This window comes from Tiliqua scincoides, chromosome 6, assembly GCF_035046505.1.
Source record: "Tiliqua scincoides isolate rTilSci1 chromosome 6, rTilSci1.hap2, whole genome shotgun sequence".
NCBI classification, from domain to species: domain Eukaryota; kingdom Metazoa; phylum Chordata; class Lepidosauria; order Squamata; family Scincidae; genus Tiliqua; species Tiliqua scincoides.
In genome coordinates this window covers 77273174-77291321 of record NC_089826.1, presented here as the reverse complement: position 1 = coordinate 77291321, position 18148 = coordinate 77273174, and the positions used below count along the sequence as shown (strand labels likewise).

General features: G+C 42.1%; 1 protein-coding gene across 1 annotated transcript in view; it reads right to left on the bottom strand.

Moving 5' to 3' along the window:
• Positions 1–6718: 6718 nt before the first annotated feature.
• The window catches only part of CCDC149 (coiled-coil domain containing 149), a 64060-nt gene continuing 52630 nt past the window's right edge, over positions 6719–18148 (bottom strand). Inside the window, exons 11-12 of the mRNA XM_066632267.1 lie at positions 11481–11585; positions 6719–7727 (exon numbers count right to left, since the gene is read on the bottom strand). Coding sequence (XP_066488364.1) covers positions 7153–7727; positions 11481–11585 — 680 coding nt within the window. The 3' untranslated portion in view covers positions 6719–7152. The remainder of the gene's footprint in view (positions 7728–11480; positions 11586–18148) is intronic.

The window sequence follows — 18148 nt, the reverse complement described above, 5'->3', positions numbered from 1 at the left end:
CTCACTAGTAAACATGCATGTGTGGCTCAGTCTCACTTTCCATAGAGAATGCATTTTCATTGTCAGTTACCAGCTTGTCAGTTTCACAACCCACCAACAATCAGGTCATGACCCACTAGTGGGTTGCAACCCACAGTTTGGGAAATACAGTAAAACTGTAATATAAAAAAAAGAAAAAAGGTTAAAATCCATAAATCTGGTCAAAAGTTTGGACAGCTGTCTATTGTAAAAATTACTCTCAGGATAAAGTGCTATATTAAAACAGTGTTCTAGGAAGCAGCGTTATAGGACAGATTACTGTATATTCAATAAGGAGGGGGTGGCATTTGAAAGTGGGTTGCCTCTTCAGTGTACAAGGGAAGTGTCAACTACAAACAGAAGGCATCTCCCCTTATTATTTTTATGCCAAGTGGCAGAATTCTTATGAAAACAAACTAAAGACAACACAAAGTTTAGATAAATATATTAGGAAACTTCTTTATTACAACTGACAAAAATATATGACATATTACTTGGTGACAGGGTTGCAAAAACAGCAGGGCCAGAAAATAGACTGTCCATTTAAAGAAAATTATTAATCAGCAGCTGAATTTTTTTTTAAAAAGCGACAACATCATTTAAAGATTGAATACATTCAAACACGATCCCCACCTAATTTATTAAAATACATTCCTGAGAGTATAGGGGTTAAAGAACTTCTGATGGATTAAACAAATTGCCCAGTGCATAAAATTAGTCCCCCATTACAAAAGGGCTTCTGCTACCAAAAGGAAAAAAAAGATGTTTCTTCATGACATCTAAAAATACACAGTTGAAGGATTCATCAAATACCTCTTTAAACACAAGATCCTTAAAATGTAACATTTGGTTTTTTCACTTTAGAGTGTTCATTGGTTTTTGCCGATGGATGCAAGGGGAACTGTAAGATAGCTAGTAAAAGAAAATACTTTAAAAGAAAAATCTCAGCTTGTGAAAGGAATCGTAATTTCTGAAAGCTTGCCAGCCTCCAAAACTGATAAAATCAAAAAGAGTGCCCGAGGCATGCTTTAAAGTCCTAGAGGGAAAAAAAGAAGGGGCTTTCTCTACCATGGTTGCTTCTTGCTTTATTTAAGCGACATAAGTCCAGACTATTTTTTTTTACAGTCAATTTAAGACAGTTTGTGCACCCCCCACCAATATAAAGTTTGGTCACTAGTGTTTATAGGATGAAGTGCCAAGGCAGTTAGCAGTCAAAAGCAAAATGTCTACCTTTATGATACTGTTAACAGGCAAGCCCTGTGTGTTGCAAGGGCCCCGATGCGCAGTGCATCTTATTCACTCTGTGCACAAAGGCACAAGAAGTGCAACAGCGCCATCTTTCCTGGACTTCCCAATGCCTTTTAAGGCATAAAAATGTCTCTTCCAGTTTTACGGAAAAACCAAAAGTGAATTTTTTTTTGCCTCAACGGCCATTCTGAGTCCCACAGAGGTCGTGGACAGATTCACATGGCCTCTGCAGGGCTCAGAAGAGCCTCCAAAGGGGGGGTGGTGTCTGCAGTTTCAAGTATCGGTGGGAGGTTACGAAAAGGAACCTCCTGCAGATACCAGGGCATACCTGTATTTATGGGGTCTCATACTGGTTTCAATCAGGAAATGAATGAAAATAGATATAGCATAACCTGTGAACATTGTTTTCTGAGGAACGTTTTCTGAGCTTCTGATAAAGGCCACATTTCTAAATAGCAAAAATCAAGCCCTGGGGAAAGAAGCACCAAAGGACTGATGGTAATTGCAGCTTGTGCAGAAAAGAGCATTAACTAACTTATTGTTCTCAGCCAGAAAAACCAATTATGAGCCCAGTTCTATCTACTATTCCAGCACTGATGCAGCCATGCCAATGGGGCATGCACTGTATCCTGCAGGTGGGGTGGAGAGTCACAGAGGCCTCCTCAAAGTAAGGGAATATTTGTTTCTTTACCTTAGGGCTGCCTTGTGGCTGCATTGGTGCTGGAAAACTGGAAAGGATTGGACTTATGTTGGGTTGATGTTTAAGTTAGGGCCACGCTATGAGAGAGAGAGAGCTGCCACCACTCTTGATCTCTTTGCCTTTTCTTTCTTGTGAACTACAACACATTGCATGATGTGATTATCATTGCGTGGTACATTTCCCCACCCTTCATCTTCTTCCTTGGCTGGCAAAGGCGGAGATACACACAGTGAAATGGTCACATCATGTGGTAGATGTTACAAGAAATGGAGGGGGACAAGACACCACAAAGCAATAGCTTTGTCCTTCTCTCAACGTCTAGTTTTGCCTTTACAAGACAGTATAAATGCATATAAGAAGAATTAGAGTAGCAGAAGAACAGAGAAAAATGAAGTCTGGAAGAGAATGGGTTTGAAGGAATCCTGTTACAACAATGGGACATCTATCTAGAGGCATTTGAAACTGTGTTATTTACCTTACTCAGAAGTAAGTCCGTCGTGTTTAGTAGGCTGTAATCTTATCTTACTCACTGGAAACAAACACCTCTACATGTATCTGAATGGCCTGACAAATATTTTAACTAATCATCCCAATAAGCAGCGGCCCAGCTATAGGAAAATGATGACACATGGTCACACTGATTGACATGCGGCTACGGTGAAAGGGAAATAGTTATTCAGTGGATTTGGATAATAGTTAGAAAATTCAGAAATCAGTCACACTGAAATTAGGGGGGCTGAGTTAGGGGAGGCTAGATCAGGGTAATTGGTCACTGACAGCCCAATCCTATGCATGTCTACTCAGAAGTGAGTCCCATTTTAGTCAATGGGGCTTACTCCCAGAAAAGTGCGTACAGTACTGCAGTCTGAATCATCCCATACTCTTTGGATAACTAAAGTTTAGAATGTGGTCAGTCAATTGTTATTTTTAGAGCCCAGTACGCCTGCAACAATTATCTTAATAGCTACATGCTTCTTTATGACCATTTTAGACTTGACCTGGTTCTGCCTTGCATTGGTTTTCACATACCTAGAACCTTCCTTTAGTTTCTTATGATAAACAGCATCTGTCCAACTCAGCTAGAGCCACTGAGCTCAAATGCAAAAATGTCTGACGTTACCGGCCTCTGAACTAGACCCCACTGCAAACACCTGCGAACGGCAGCCCTAACCCTAAACAGTCCAAAGCTGCGCAAAAGAGGCAAGTCACGGGGTGGCCTCCAAGCTACACTCTCTTCTCAACTACTTTTCTATACCAGGCCTTCACAGCAAGTTTCACCGCAGTCCTTATCAGGCTGTGACAAAACCAGAAAGAAGCATATGTCTTGAAATGAACACTGGGATGTGGAATATCTTATTTATGATGTGTAAAATTCCAGAACTTCATATTCATGAGTTGGGTGCATATTCATTACTCTTCCCACTGTATCAAGTTTTGTCATTCCTATAACAACAAATCGAGGCAATAAGGCTATCTGTTATTTTACCAATAAAAGCACAAACACTGTGCCTAGTTGATAACGCCGTCAGCTACTCTATCAATAAAAGCAAGAGGATCACAAATTCCACAGATAACACTGTCCTCCCCCCGCTCCCACTGCACTATGAGGGATGAAATTATGCAAGCTAATAAATGGTTCAACTTTCTTTTATTAATGCAGGAGACAAAAGCATTTAATTTAGAATAAACTAGTGTTGCTCAGAAAAAAAAAAAAAGGGTGTAGGATGCAAATAGGAGTTATGATGCAATGCCCAAGACTGAGAGACTATTAAGGGAATGTTTTGGGAGAAATGCCTCTGTGGCCTATACACAGCAACGGAGCAGATGGAAAACGTTAACGAGAGCTTTGCATGCAAGTGTCTCAATTCAAGAGCACCATTGTTTGTTCTGTAAATGTGGAATTTCCCCAATAAGCTTTGGCCTAAAAAGAGCTTCCACAGGGTCAGAAGCTTCCTGGCTTGGTGTAGCAGCAGCTCATGGTTCAGACAGCTACTACTGTCAGCTATAGAGTCACTTGTTCTAAGCCTTCTCCTCACTGGATGTCCTCGTTAAGAACGTAAGATGAGGCCTGCTGGATCCCACCTAGTCCAACTTCCTGTGTCTCACAGTGACCCACCAGAAACTTTGGGGAGCACACAAGGCAACAAGATACCTGCATCCTGTTGCCACTCCCTTGCATCTGGCATTAGGGTAGCCTACTTCTAAAGCCAGAAGGTTGCACATACCCATCACGGTTTGTAACCTGTGATGGACTTTTCTTCCAGAAATCTGTCCAGTTCCCTTTTAAAGGTATCTAGGCCAGGTGCAGTAACCACATCCTGTGGCAAGGAGTTCCACAGACTAATCACATGCTGGGTAAAGGAATATTTTCTTTTGTCTTTTCAGTCCTGACACTTCGGTTTTAGTGGATCTGGTGGTGTGTGAGAGGGAAAAGAACATCCCTCTATCCACTCTATTCATCCCCTGCATAATTTTGTACGTGTCAATCATGTCCCCCCTCAGGCGCCTCTTTTCTAGGCTTGTTTCTCCAAGGTGCTGCAAGAAGAACCTCCGTGCTCCCTGAGGTGAGTGACTGAGCAAGTGGTACAAAGAGAGAACTGGAATTGATGTACTTTGGGTGCCTGCATGTCTTACAACCTGCTACAACTAGCCAAATGATGACCTCCTGAGGCTTCTGTTGAAAACTAGGCCTTACTCTTCTGTGAGGTAGAACTGCCTTATTCACACGGAGTTCTCTGATCACAAGAACATGTGCTAGCTGTCGGTTTGTGTTAGAAACAGTGGTAGATCCAACCATTGTTAGCAAGCTGATGTGCTAGCTAGATCAGCTTGCTAACAATGGTTGGATCTACCACTGTTTCTAACACAAACCAAATGACAAGCAGAATATAACAATGTGCAATTGACAAATACTTATTTTGTCAAATAAGGGCTCAATACAAGGAAAAATTTCTTCCTTCTTACGAGCAATGTTGTTAAATCTGGATTAATCCTCTCTCCAATTGGTTTTAAGTTCTAGGAGTGAGAAATGAACATTTACAGACAGTTAGGTTCCCAAGCCAGCAGAAAAATTGCTTCTACGGTTGGAAGCCCAGACAAGCAACACAGCTGCTGTGATTGGGAAACAATTTGGGGGGGGGGAACCACCAAGAAATCAGTCCTCCCTTTTGTTCAACAGCTGCAAAATATCCACACAAATATTCTGCTGTGATGGTCCTACCAGGAATCAGAAAACAATGCTTCAGCATCATTGGAACTAGGCTATGCAAGGATTGGCTTTGCAGGCCCAGGAGTAATCAAGATTCTCTCACGCTGGAAGTTAATTGATTGCCACCATAGGAAGAATTTAAAAGAGGAAATGGCTACAAAAGAGACTAATTTCGATGACGGTCCACAAGGTTCATGGCACAGAAAGGAAAGGAAAATTACTTTCTGTCTGCAGAAGTGCACACTTCCGAGTTCAGCAATGCTCAAAACAGATCCGAGAAGGAATCCAGCCTCCAATTTTTTAGGCTAAGAAGAGGTCACCCCAGGATGGAAGGAAGACCATCACTGTTCCGATTTCTATTTGTTACCATTCAAAACAAGGCCAGAGGAACAAAGAGCTGTAGGTTGTCAAGATTTTGGAGTTGTCAGAGCAGCAATTATATAACATATACCAGGGCCAGCCAAAAGCTTCCTGATGCTAACCCCCTTACCTGATGATGTGCCAGCCTCTGCTCCTCTCACTCTCCAATGTTCTAGCTCTGCACTCTCTTCCCCTCTACATTTTCTGTTGCTCTCCATCCCATTCTTCCAATCCAAGGAGTGGAAGGAGGAGAAGGAGCAGGGGAGGCAAGCAGGCGATCAGAGTTGGGCACCCCCCATCAAACAACTTCCTGAGACTACTGCCTCAGGGCCCAATGCTATTGTAGCTCAGTGCTGTTGCTGAGCTCCAGCGCTGGCACTGGGTGCCAGAGTCAGTCAGTGCTGAGTTCAGTGCCAGACAGATGCTGCCCAGAGCTCCAGGTAACGGTGAGGGCATTGGGGACAGAGGGAGTTGTTCTGGGGCAGGGAAAGGAACCAGTCCAGGAACCTGGCGGTGGTGGTAGGACTGGGCTGCCTGTTGGCCTCATGGATGTGCCAGCCCTGCATATATTAGTAGAAAGACAGAGGATAGGAACACCAATTTGCAAGGATAAAACTGCAATGGAAAGGGGATGAGTGGTGATGGAAGAAGGCACAAACCAAGAGGAAGATGTTTACCCACATATGACCAGGAAAGACAGAAAGCCCCTTATCATTCAAGTCATGCATATATACTCATGCCTTTGTACTTATTGGAAAAACAGCTAATTCAAGGAGTATGAATGAGGAAATCTACACTTAGGAAGTGCAGTTTTTTCACACATGGCCAGAGACCGTATTATGTTGAGGGACTAATTATAGCAAGGCAATTTGCTGCTTAGTATTTACCTGTGTATGGCAAGAAAAAAGGAAGTAAAACAGCTCTCTCAGAAGAGACTTTCCATTTTACCATTTCTGCTTCCGTCTGCTGAGCCAAACCCCAAACACTCTTCCTCTCCTCCTGACATTTCAGGCTCTTATGATACATTCAAGAAGGCAGTGTGCCAAAAATATACATACTGAAGAGACAGAACTGACATGATAAAGCATAATGATGGGGTGCTGAGTCCCATTATTCTCAATTATGTCACTCTATCGAGTAATGTTAATCACGGAAAATAGCAGAGGTCAGACTTTTGAAAGCCATCATTTTAATCCTGCTCCTTTTTAATATCTTTTTTTAACATACCAAAGTAAATGTTGGTCAGAGAAAAATCCTTTAAATTGGCAAACATTAGTACAATCTGATATAAACAGTCAAATTGGATCATTTTTTATATATGGGAGGGGGGGCCCTTATCTCCCAATTCCTGTTAGTCATCCTCTAGTTCAGTTAACCAAGACTGTTAAACAAGAAGCACCCACTTCAATAAAACAAAGGTAACGTAATGAGCATGTGGAGAGGCACGCCCCCCCCCGATCTACAGATCACTGAATCCACAGATAGATAGTGGATCCGTGGATATGGTGGCCTATCTATACTTCTTTGCCTTTTATATTTATAGCTGTCAATGGAGGCAACTGGGAAAAGCTTGTAAGCTGGAATCGCATGCCTTCAAATGATTCCATGGTCAAAATATTCACAGTACGTTTAGGTCAGGTGAACAGGCTCTTGCAGCTTGATGGGTATCATCTGGACTGTTACTTAAGCATGGAGTTGAAAGACTTAGTTCGTCGCTTTTAATGACTGGGAGGCCACCATATTCAGCCTTCTTGTCACTACTAGTCTCACAGTCACTTTCAGAAGTTTCTTTGTCTTCTTCCTGAGCCTGGTTTTCATGCATACGTTTGTTCTCTAGGTTTGATGGTTCTGTGGAGTCAAAGGGAGAAGGACTGGACAAGGGGGACTCACTGTTTTCGTATAAGCTGCTGAGCTCTGGCTGACCCGCCATCTGGCTCTCAGCCACGCATTCTGCTTGGTTCCCTTCCAGTTCTGCAGCTGCCTGTTCTTCTCTTAGCTTGATGATTTCATTCCCAAACCTACTGGCACCACCTTCCTCAGAAGGAAACTGGGTTAATGGTGGCTGAAAATGACTGGTTTTGTCACCGCTGTTTTGGTTTGTGTTTGAATCATCAGAAACTCCAGCCGTTTCCTCTGGATGTGTTAACTCTGTTTTGACGGCGCACATTTCCTCCAGTTCTCCTGTTTGTTCTCCTAGGAGGGGAAAATGGGAAAGCATCAAACTTCTGTAGATACAATATGTAGACTGAGGATCTTGAAACCAAGTGAGAAATCTGTAAACACTGATATCTTGTTATCTGGAGGCCTATCCTCAGGGCCATTTCAGGAGTGGTCACTTCAGAGATATCCTCCTCTTCTTTGGACAATATGGAGGAAAACAGAAAGACATGTATGTCACTAGAGCTCAGTAGTGTAGCTAGTTGGCATGGTAAGTATTGCAGGTGCTGCAATGCACCATGTAACCGGCCCCTCCCACTAGCTGTTGGAGTCATTCGGGGCAGTGACGGCAACAGGCAGTGTGCTGCCGTCGCTGCCCAGAATGGCTCCAACAGCAAGCGGGAGGGGGCAGTTATATGGCATGTTGTGGTGTCTGCAATACTTATCATGCTGCCCATTCATAGCTACACTACTGCAAGTGCTTCCTCTCTTACTATTGCTTTTTTAAATGTCCAAAAAATATCTTAGCTTGAGTCGGACAGAATTATCTACACCAATTAAGGGCTCACATTCCACAATTCCTTCCCATTCGATTTTACATCTGTAGTGTACCTGGGGGGGGGTAAGGGGGACAAATGCCCTGGGCACCAGGCTTGTGGGGGCAGCACTGCACTGCCATTCACCTCCCTGCGGTGCCCCCCCCCCACAGCATTCAGTCAGCCAGTATGCCGATCTAAGGGCTGTCCCCTGAGGGCCTTTTGCCAAGAGGCATTCTGAGGGTCAGGGAAATAGTGCACTGCCTCCCCAACCCTGTGAAGCCCTTGTAGAGCCTCGGAGGGCCAAAAAAGATCACTTCCAGTTTCACAGAGGAAACTGAAAGTGACTTTTTAATCCCTTACGGGGGTTTCTGACAGCTGGGAAGACTTCACCAACCCTCAGAATGCTTCCTAAGGACATAAAAACATATTTTTCGGTTTCCTATGTGAAATCAGAAGTGATGTTTTTCTGCCCTCTGAGGTCTTTACAAGGCCTTCAGAGGGTATGGGAGGGTGTGCGTGGCCTCCTTGGGCCTCCAGAATGGAGGCAGGGGGTGGTAGCCTGGCCAGTAGTGGGGGTGGCAGCCCAGCTAGTGGGGAGGTGGTAGTCTGCGGTCATGGCCCCAGGTGGTACCTGGGCCAGGATCACCACTGGGTTCAGGGTGCCAGGATTGCCACTGGGGCCAGGATCGCCACTTGGGTCCAATTTGTACATTCCCAGCAGTGACATGGACACTTCCTCAACGTGGCTTCTTTGAAATTATTCCAAGAACCAACCAAATGAGTGGGGCCAATGATATGGTACACTGAATTCTAAATGATGACCCCTACCTCGGCTGAGCACCAGTTAGGTTAAAACACATTTAGCCTTGCTCATATGCTTCCTGGATCCAAACAGTACATGAACAACAGAGGAGGAAACCAGGAGGCTGACATTTCCACTTTATCGTGGCAAAATATTAAGTAGCCTTCACTTTAGGCTAGTTAAGCAAATAAACAAAAAGATGAGCTAATTCTGATGCACTTGAGTTCATATGACACAATTTAAAAAGGACAATTAAACTGAGGCTGAGACGGCCTGAACAGCTAAAATGTCTGAATCCTCTTGAGTATTAATTAGTATGACCACTATTAACTATTTTATTTCTAATATTTTAGAGCAAATAAAACAGGGGAATAGGCTGGAGAAAAAAGTGAGACAGAAAAACAAAACAGAGAGACAGAGAGACAGAAAGAAGATTAAGGGAAGAAGAAATACTTATTTCCTGGTGGAAATACTAACCACAGTACAGAGCTCTTTAAAAAAAATGATAAGTAAAAGGTAGAAAGGAATATTGTCGTGTAATGAGGTGTTCATAAAAACTTAAGGGATGACTTTTCTTTATGAAGAACCCCGTATTCTGCAGCTATTGCAGTTCATTGCCCTTCTGAAGATCAATCTAAGAGAAATTTCAAGCATTCAGAGAAAATGTGATGTCACTTCATATACTGTATGATGCTGCAGAGCAGATGTAAAAATTGCATGTTTAACTGCTACCATGATAAGAACCCCCTGTGCATGGGAAGCTAGCACACCAGAGAGGAGTGTTCTAGGTTTCCATACATAGGCACATTTATCACAAGAGAGAATTCTAACATCCCTTACCTGAATTCTGAGATAGAAAATGCACCATTTGTCATACCTGTAACTCTGAACTGGCACATTTTTTCCCCCAGGTGTCCTATTCCTCTAGCAATTTCAAACAGCTGAGATTCTCAGGGAAACTGAATTTCTGAATTCAGGGCTTTCTCTACATGTCTGCGTAGAATCATGGAATACACACAGCTGTCCTTATTAGTGTACAGTTCATATGTAATTTATGGAGAGCATCTCTGACTTTAATACGTTCACAACCCACAGGATCCATCTCCACCCAAAAGCGTTCTCTGACACTGTTAGCTCTGCACAAACCAGCCATGCTCAAGCATTTTTAATACCCATGTTCAACTCTGCCATGGAAAGTCCTAAAAAGTTGAACCTTGACTGGTTCATGCCTTATACTAAGTCAAATCAGTGGTCCTTCTAGCTTGGTACGGTCACCTCTTGACCAGCAGCAACCCTGTAGGTTCTCAGGTCCTTCCATTTGAGATCCTTTAATTGGAGAAACCAAGGATTTAACCTGAAACTGTCTGCAATAGATCACCCCCTTCTGAGCTATGGGCCCTTTCTGTATATCTTCTGTTGTCTCCCATTATCAATAATCTTTTTTGCCACACCATTCTACCAAAAATATCTAAATTCTAATACTGGGTGCAGACATAACAGCTTTATGAAAAATAACCACATTTTCCTATTTTTAAACATTGCATTTCTAATTGGTGCAAAATGTCTGTGTATTATATGAAAACCCTTGATGATAGCTGATTCAAGACTTTCAAGATACATGGGGGACCTTCAGAACAGACTTAGGAGATTGCAGCAAGGTGTGAAGAGAGAAGTTTGCTTACTTGTTAATTTGACGCTCTGATTGTCCCCAGAGCAGGTTAGATAATTGGGGTTAGTCTGCTTGCAATATTCTATGAAACAACAGTTAATAGGCTACTTCAAACTACATTTATTTCCTACTGAAGGAAAAACGAAGATCAGGTGACCAAGTTCATGTAATCAAATCACCTTGCAGTCAGATTTTTATCTGACATTGTGATAGATGGAAAAAAAATCATAGAAAAATTGCAATCTAATTACTGTGAAGAACTAGTACAAATGGTTTGCTATGAATCACAACTGTCAGAATGAGAAAGGAAAGCCACAACTATGAACTTAAAGTAGCTTGCATTGGTAGCAAGCTACTTCTCCATAGCAAGGTATTATTGTAAAAATTAATTAGCGATTATGCTTTAGCAAGGCAGGATGAGAGCCAAACTCGATCAAGTTGCAGCAATGACCCACAGCCGCCCCAAGACATACATTCATTCTTAAACAAACTAAAATGAAGCACCAAAGCAGCAACTGAGGACACAATCATGTACCCTGTATATTCAAAGAAGAAAGAGACTGGGAGAAGAGACCCTAGGGTTCCTGTTCTAGGATGCAAAGGAGACAGTCCAGGCAGCAGGATAACTCTTTTTATTTTTTTAATAGCACAATCCCATCATGTTTAAATGCAGAATAAGGATTTGGATTGGCTCTTCAGCCTCTGCCATACATTCTGCTTTATGACATAAGAGAGGAATCAACCCACACTATACCCTTCCTATGACTCTAGATGCTCACCTTCTTCCTTTTGCTGTGTCTTACCAGGGAAAGTTAACAATGGCGATCGAGATCTCTGGATTACAGGAAGAGCAGGATCATTGAAAGTGATGGTATCCTTGCCACCTGCAATCAAGAGAGCATGGAAAAATTAAATTATCAACACAAATGAAAGATTTTCTAATGCAGTACAGGTAGATTAGCCCTTATCCGGACATCCAAAACCTGGACTATTCTAAAATCCAGACATTTTTGTCCATGACTTTTTAAAGAACTTTCTGTAGTATGAACATTAAAAGGTCTTGTGCTCATTTCCACATACAATGCAGGTACAAGCTGTAAGTTTGATTCTCTGCTCTGTGGTGTGTACCTGTACAGACACTGTTGAAAAATGGTAAAAAGGCCAGCAGACACCATATGGGTAACAGTAAAAAGAGCAAGAGGAAGCATTTCTTATTATACTTATGCAATTATTCTGAAATCCAGATAAATCTAAAACCCAGGTACCTTCCCATCCCAAGCAATCTGGATAAGGGATACTCAATCTGCATTTTAAACAGGGAGCCTACTTCCAATAGAAAGTCAAAGACTGAACTCCACAACAAAAAGTCCTGAGAGCCATGTATCCAAAACTCTTCTCCATAGCAGATGGAAACAAACAAACTGAAAGTCTACTGCTATTGAACTCTATCATACCAAAAATGAGCACATTTTGGACCGTTTTGCCAAAGGACAGTTTTGCCAAATAGCAAACGAAAAGCAAAACCCCTGGATGTTCTCAGCTGTAAATCAGTTGATAAATAATGAAAATACTTTTTAGACCAAGACATACTTCATACTAATGCAGATAAATATGTTGATTTAGATTCTAAGAATATACTTAGCACTGTCTTTTCTGTGTTTGGCCTTTACAGACGAGTTCTGTTCCATAAAGGCCAACGTTTTCGTTCAATATATTTTCTAGTATGGATTGGACCCAAAGGTGCTTTAAAAAGGGCAAGTTGTAGATGGGGCTAAAAAATAAAAAATAAACTCTACCCACCCCCAAAACAAAGCTAAGGACAGTGAATGGAGTAGAACCCAAATTCAGATTCAATATCTCAGATCGTCTTTCTACCTAATTTATTTTTAGTTTCATTTATACAGAAAAAACAAAACTGGTGCACATAATTCATGCAACATTCCAGATGGATGCAGGAGAAGGAGCCAGTAGGGAAGGAGTGCGTGTGTTGTATAAAAAATATTTTTGTTTTTCAGAAAGGCACATCTCCAATGTAATATGCCCTTTTGCATATGCTTACAGGATCGCTATGAAAAAGCACACCAGTGAGCACAACCTATTACAGTGAACTTCAATTTAGTGGCCCTCGATTGAAAAGATTTTTAAAATAATGGGTGCTATCTACTTCATTTAAAACTAGTCATAATTTTTGGGCATGCACATACGAATAATAATAATAATAATAATAATAATAATAATAATAATAATAATAATAATAATAATAATAATAATAAACTTTATTTATATCCCGCCCTTCTCCCCGAAAGGGACCCAGGGCGGCTTACAACATATTAAAAACAGATTTAAAACATAATTTAACCGCAAATAAAAACATATTAAAACACATTAACAGATACCATAAAAACAGTAGTCAGATAAAAGTCAGATAAAAAGAGCAAAACGCAGCAAATCATCGAGGAATCAGGCCTGTAAAAATACTAAAAGATATAGAAAAGATGTTAAAAAAAGGCCATGAACTCAGAAGGCTTGTTTAAACAAAAGGGTCTTCAGGCCTTTGATCATAAAAAGCGAATTATCATAAACGCATTTGGATTTAACAAACACCCTTTTCCTCCCCCCATTAAACCAAAGGTCCATTGTATATTACAAGCAGATTTGCATATTTCACAGTAAGCTGCATTATTATAGCCATTTTTGCAAGAACAGCCCACATTGGAAGATTTCTAAGTTGACAGTCACAAAAAAATAAGCATTTTTAGGTATAAAGTTCTAATGTCATCAGCATTTAGAAAAATCAGTTTGATGGATCATGGACATCTGACAACAGCAAGATACATTGGCAAGTTCAAGCTGCTGGTGCAGGGTTAATGAGTAAGAGCATAAGCGATGCATTTCAAGTTCAAAACTCAGCTCATCCACAAAGTGACTGAGTGTGTTTCAAGAAAGACACATTCTCTTTCAACATCTCCTCCCTATCTTTAATGTAATACTACTGACAAACTTTTAAGGGTCGTTGTCGGGATTACTAAGATAATGTAATAAAAATACAAATATAGCAATATAAATCAGTATATAAAATACTGAGTACAGGAGGGCTCTGTATTCACGGATTCACTTATCTGTGGATCCAGTCCACGGACCCCTGCATGCGCCCCCTTTGGAGATGAGGGGAGCACCTTGCCTCCGGAGGATCGTCTGAGCCCAGTAGAGGCCATGCATGTCCGATCGCAGCCTTTACTGAGCTCAGACTGAGCCTTAGAATGAAAAACACATGACTTCAAGTTTTTTCCCCGAAAAACCAGAAGTGACATTTTTTAATGCCCTATAAGGCAATAGGAGACCCCGGGAAGCCCTCAGGGGGGCTCACTTAATCAAGAGGGTTCTGGAATGGAACCCTCCCAACTACAGGGACATGCCTGTATTATTCTGTTATGGGTTACAATGCATATCTTTGGATCCAATGAACAAATGAAAAATATCTCTAGAACTGATCAGACCTCTTCCAGCCTCAATTCTTTTGTAGGATGTTTATTTGCCTTTTGTTAAATGTAGCAGGCCAAGATTTCTAGCCCAAAATTAGAAACTGTGCTTCTGGCTCAAAACACCCTTAAGGGGTCCTTTTTTATTCCATGTATTGGCATCTGGTCTCTGAAAATCTGCTCCTTGTCTCATTCCGAAAGCTCAGAAACCATCATGAGTCACTTTTCAAAACACAGCCATAAGCCTTCTTGTAGTGAAACAATTAAGTGTCTATACAGTGTTTATCAAAATAGTCCTGTAGGCACCAGTTTAGGAGAAGTCAAGAATGCTGCTGCTAATGGCTTTTTGGCAATGTCAGTATTAGAATGGTAACCTATTTCTACTCCAGATCTAATAGCTCCCTCTTGTTGCAGCTATCAAAATAATCAAATTAAAACAGCACACACCATAAGAGGGAACATTCCATGAGAATTTCATAGTGTATACAAAATTGCAGGCCTGACCCCAAAAAGCACAGACTGAGGGGAAATATCTCTCGACACAGGGACATGTTGGCAGAATCTGGGAAAAACAAGGACATTGTTTTTCAGAGAACAATAGTGGCCTAGTTTTGCTAGATGGGGGAGAATTACATGCTTCATGTTGCAGATACATACATGTAGCAAATCTGAACGCCACTGGAACCTCAATATGCATTAAGCCTGCTGGGAGAGGAGCACATGGCAGGAGGGGGCAATTTGTGGCAGAGAAGTGGTCAGCGGGGCAGCAATTTTCTCCTCTAACCTGCTGCTTCTGTGATCAAAATGGCCCTTCCCCCCCCTCTCAGCGTTTGGGCTTCATGACACAGGCCTCCAGTACAGTGGGTCCTCTTTATCCATGGATTTGGAACCTGCATATTTGACCCACCACAGGTTCTGAACATCATCCAGGGGGCCAACAAAGAAATTCCTGGACAGAGCCAGAAGCTTCTGGAAGGCTTTCTGAAGTTCAGGGAGGCTGTGCCTCAGAATACCTCTGGACATGACTAGAAGGTACTTCTGGTTGCATCCAGAGGTCCTATTGGACCCCACCCACGGATTCCATTATCTGCAGTTTTTGGTATTCGCAGAAGTCCAGGAATGGATCCCCTGAAGATATTGGGGTTCAACCTGTACTCCTGTTCCTACACAGCAGCTCCAAAAGTCTTTTAAGCAAAGACTCATTCCAGCCTCATTATGGAGTCCCTGTGTTACTCCTGCACGCTGAAGCAGCTAACACTGTGTCAGCTGTCATGCCACCATGACATAAGTGAACTCTGCTTTGCATGTGGTCAAGGCAATGTACCCTGTGGGGCGCTACCACACACACAACACACACACTCTTAAGGTGCAATCCCGATCCATAGATGGGCCAGCACAAGTCCTTTGAGCCAGCCCAACACTGTCATCAAAGTGCCATAAAGCAGTTTTGTGCCACTAAGAGAGCAGGATGGCCAGCCCAAGCCCTGTTCAGCCAGTGCAAAGGTAAGCCCACACCAGCTGAGTCAGGGGTCTGGGCGGCATGGGGAGGATGGGAAGGGAGGACGGGCAGGCCCATGGGCAGGCTGCAAGTGAGGAGGTGGGGCCAGAATCAGGTACTTGTGCTGGATCCTAACCCTGGTCCCGGGCAGTCCAGAGCATCCTGGGCTACACTGATCTGCGCCACATCTGCTCCAGGGCAGGTTAGGATGGGGCTGTTTGAAAATAAACTGTTACATGCTCAGTGTTTTATTCCTGCTAATTTCCTTTGATTCAAGCCGTGCAGGAGATATCCATCCAACACATGGATTTGGTGCCTGCCTGGAGAGAAAAAGGCTAGACCAGTAGTGTGCCTATTGTACAGGACTGATGGCCAAAGGCCACATATTCAAAAGCTAAGAGGGCCACACTTTTCATTGAGCCAAGTAATCCCAAGTAATCAGTGGATTATTATGTATTGTATTGGCAACCTTCAGTCTCGAAAGACTATGGTATCGCGCTCTGAAAGGTGGTTCTGGCACAGCGTCTAGTGTTTTTTATAGGGAAGCAATAATCTACTGATGTTGAATCAAATGATTCGTATTCCAGCCTCCATGCCATTACACAGGCCTCCATGCCATTACACAGGCCTCCATGCCATTACACAGGTCACACATGTTTGTAATTTGCACACAGTGTACACATTACACATGATAGTCTTCCTCCTGCATGTGCATACACGTTTCTTGTGTTTGAAAAAGCAAAGTTAGAAACAGAGTGCACAGTTGTGCTTTTGTTGTTTACTTGAGTGAATGGTTGCATGGTTCCCCCCCCCTCTGTGAGTGAGTGAGTGAGTGAGTGAGTGAGTGAGTGAGTGAGTGAGTGAGTGAGTGAGTGAGTGAGTGAGTGAGTGAGTGAGTGCGTGCGTGCGTGCGTGCGTGAGTTTAATAAATGAAAGAGAAAACCTGGAATAAATCCATGAAACTTTTAAAAACAAAACAGTTAATTGCACCTGCCCAAAGAACCACATTAAAAAGTGACTTTTGTTTCTGTTCTCATGTATGCACTTGATCAGAATGTGTCACACTACAAATAGCAATTTTAGGGATGAATATTCACTAAAATCTATATTTTACATTACATTATTTTGTAATGTAATAAAACTGCAAAATTAATGCAAAAATTAATTAGAATAGGCTCTTCTAGTACCTTTGCAAAGATCTGCTGTACACATAACCTTTGCCATAGGAGGGCCACCAAAATGGCATCTCCACTGTGATTTTGCCATTCCTCAGCCCTAAACTCTTAGAAGCTCCTTCTGCACCTTCAAACCATGAGGAATGTGGAGCAGAGTGTGGCTGCTTGCTGCATGATAAGGACAATCTGTGAGGACACTACAACTGGAAGAGGTGGTGATGTACAGTAGTTGCCATGGGCATGTAATTTGTGATGAAATCTTTTGGGAAAAGGAAACATGCCCCAAATGGAGGACTACACCACAACATATTAAACCAGTTTTAACTATGGGGTAGATACGCTGGCATAGCTGGAGGGGGGCGGAGCACTCAGCTTGGCAGGGAGGTGATACGGCTCCGTTTTGCCTCACCGAGGAATGGCTCTGAAGGGAGGGGCCGCTCACCCACCTCCCTGCCAGGCTGAGTGTTCCACCCCCCTCCAGCTACTCCACCTGGTAGATATATTTTTGGGATGCATACGTCCACAATATCTTACTCATCATCAATTGCTATGAATGCATGTTCTACAATATCTGATTTTGAATGACAAACGAAATAGCAAAGTTCTGGTAACTACCTGGATGCAATCCCCACTAACAACTACTGAATTATGGGGCTGGATGGGGGATGTTGACTTGCTACCTATCTTATTTTCAAAACTACATCATTCTGTACAACCCGCAATTAATAAATTCATAACTATTTCACATCCTTCCTTATTACCATTTCCCCCAATTAAAAATAATTTTGCACGGTGATCTCCATTTCTCTTGTGGTTATCTAACTTACTCAGTTGAACATCTTAATCTGACAGATATAAAAAAACATTCAGATAACATTTCCATTTATTTGCATGCAGTGACAATATTAATGCACCGCTAAGATTAGTTACTAAAAATATGTATGTCAAGCAGAACCTACTCCCGAATCCCACTGAGACATTGTAGCTCAGGCCTTCAGGCAGCAAGAAGGAAAAAAAAAGGAAGGAAAGAAAACAGTCATTATATAAATATTAATTTGATGTCTAAACAGAGAAATAATACAGCAAGATATTCTGTGATATCATTGCCTGTCATACACCATTGTTCTGTTTTAAGAGGCCAAAACTCTCTATTTAGCCAATTATGAATAGCTCAGAAAAGAAGAAATTAAAAATGTGACCAGCAACATGTGATTGATCCAGGTTATGAATTGGCCACAAAGAGGGATATGAAACTATGGCTTGACATGGATTTGCAAATCATGACAAGCATTTTC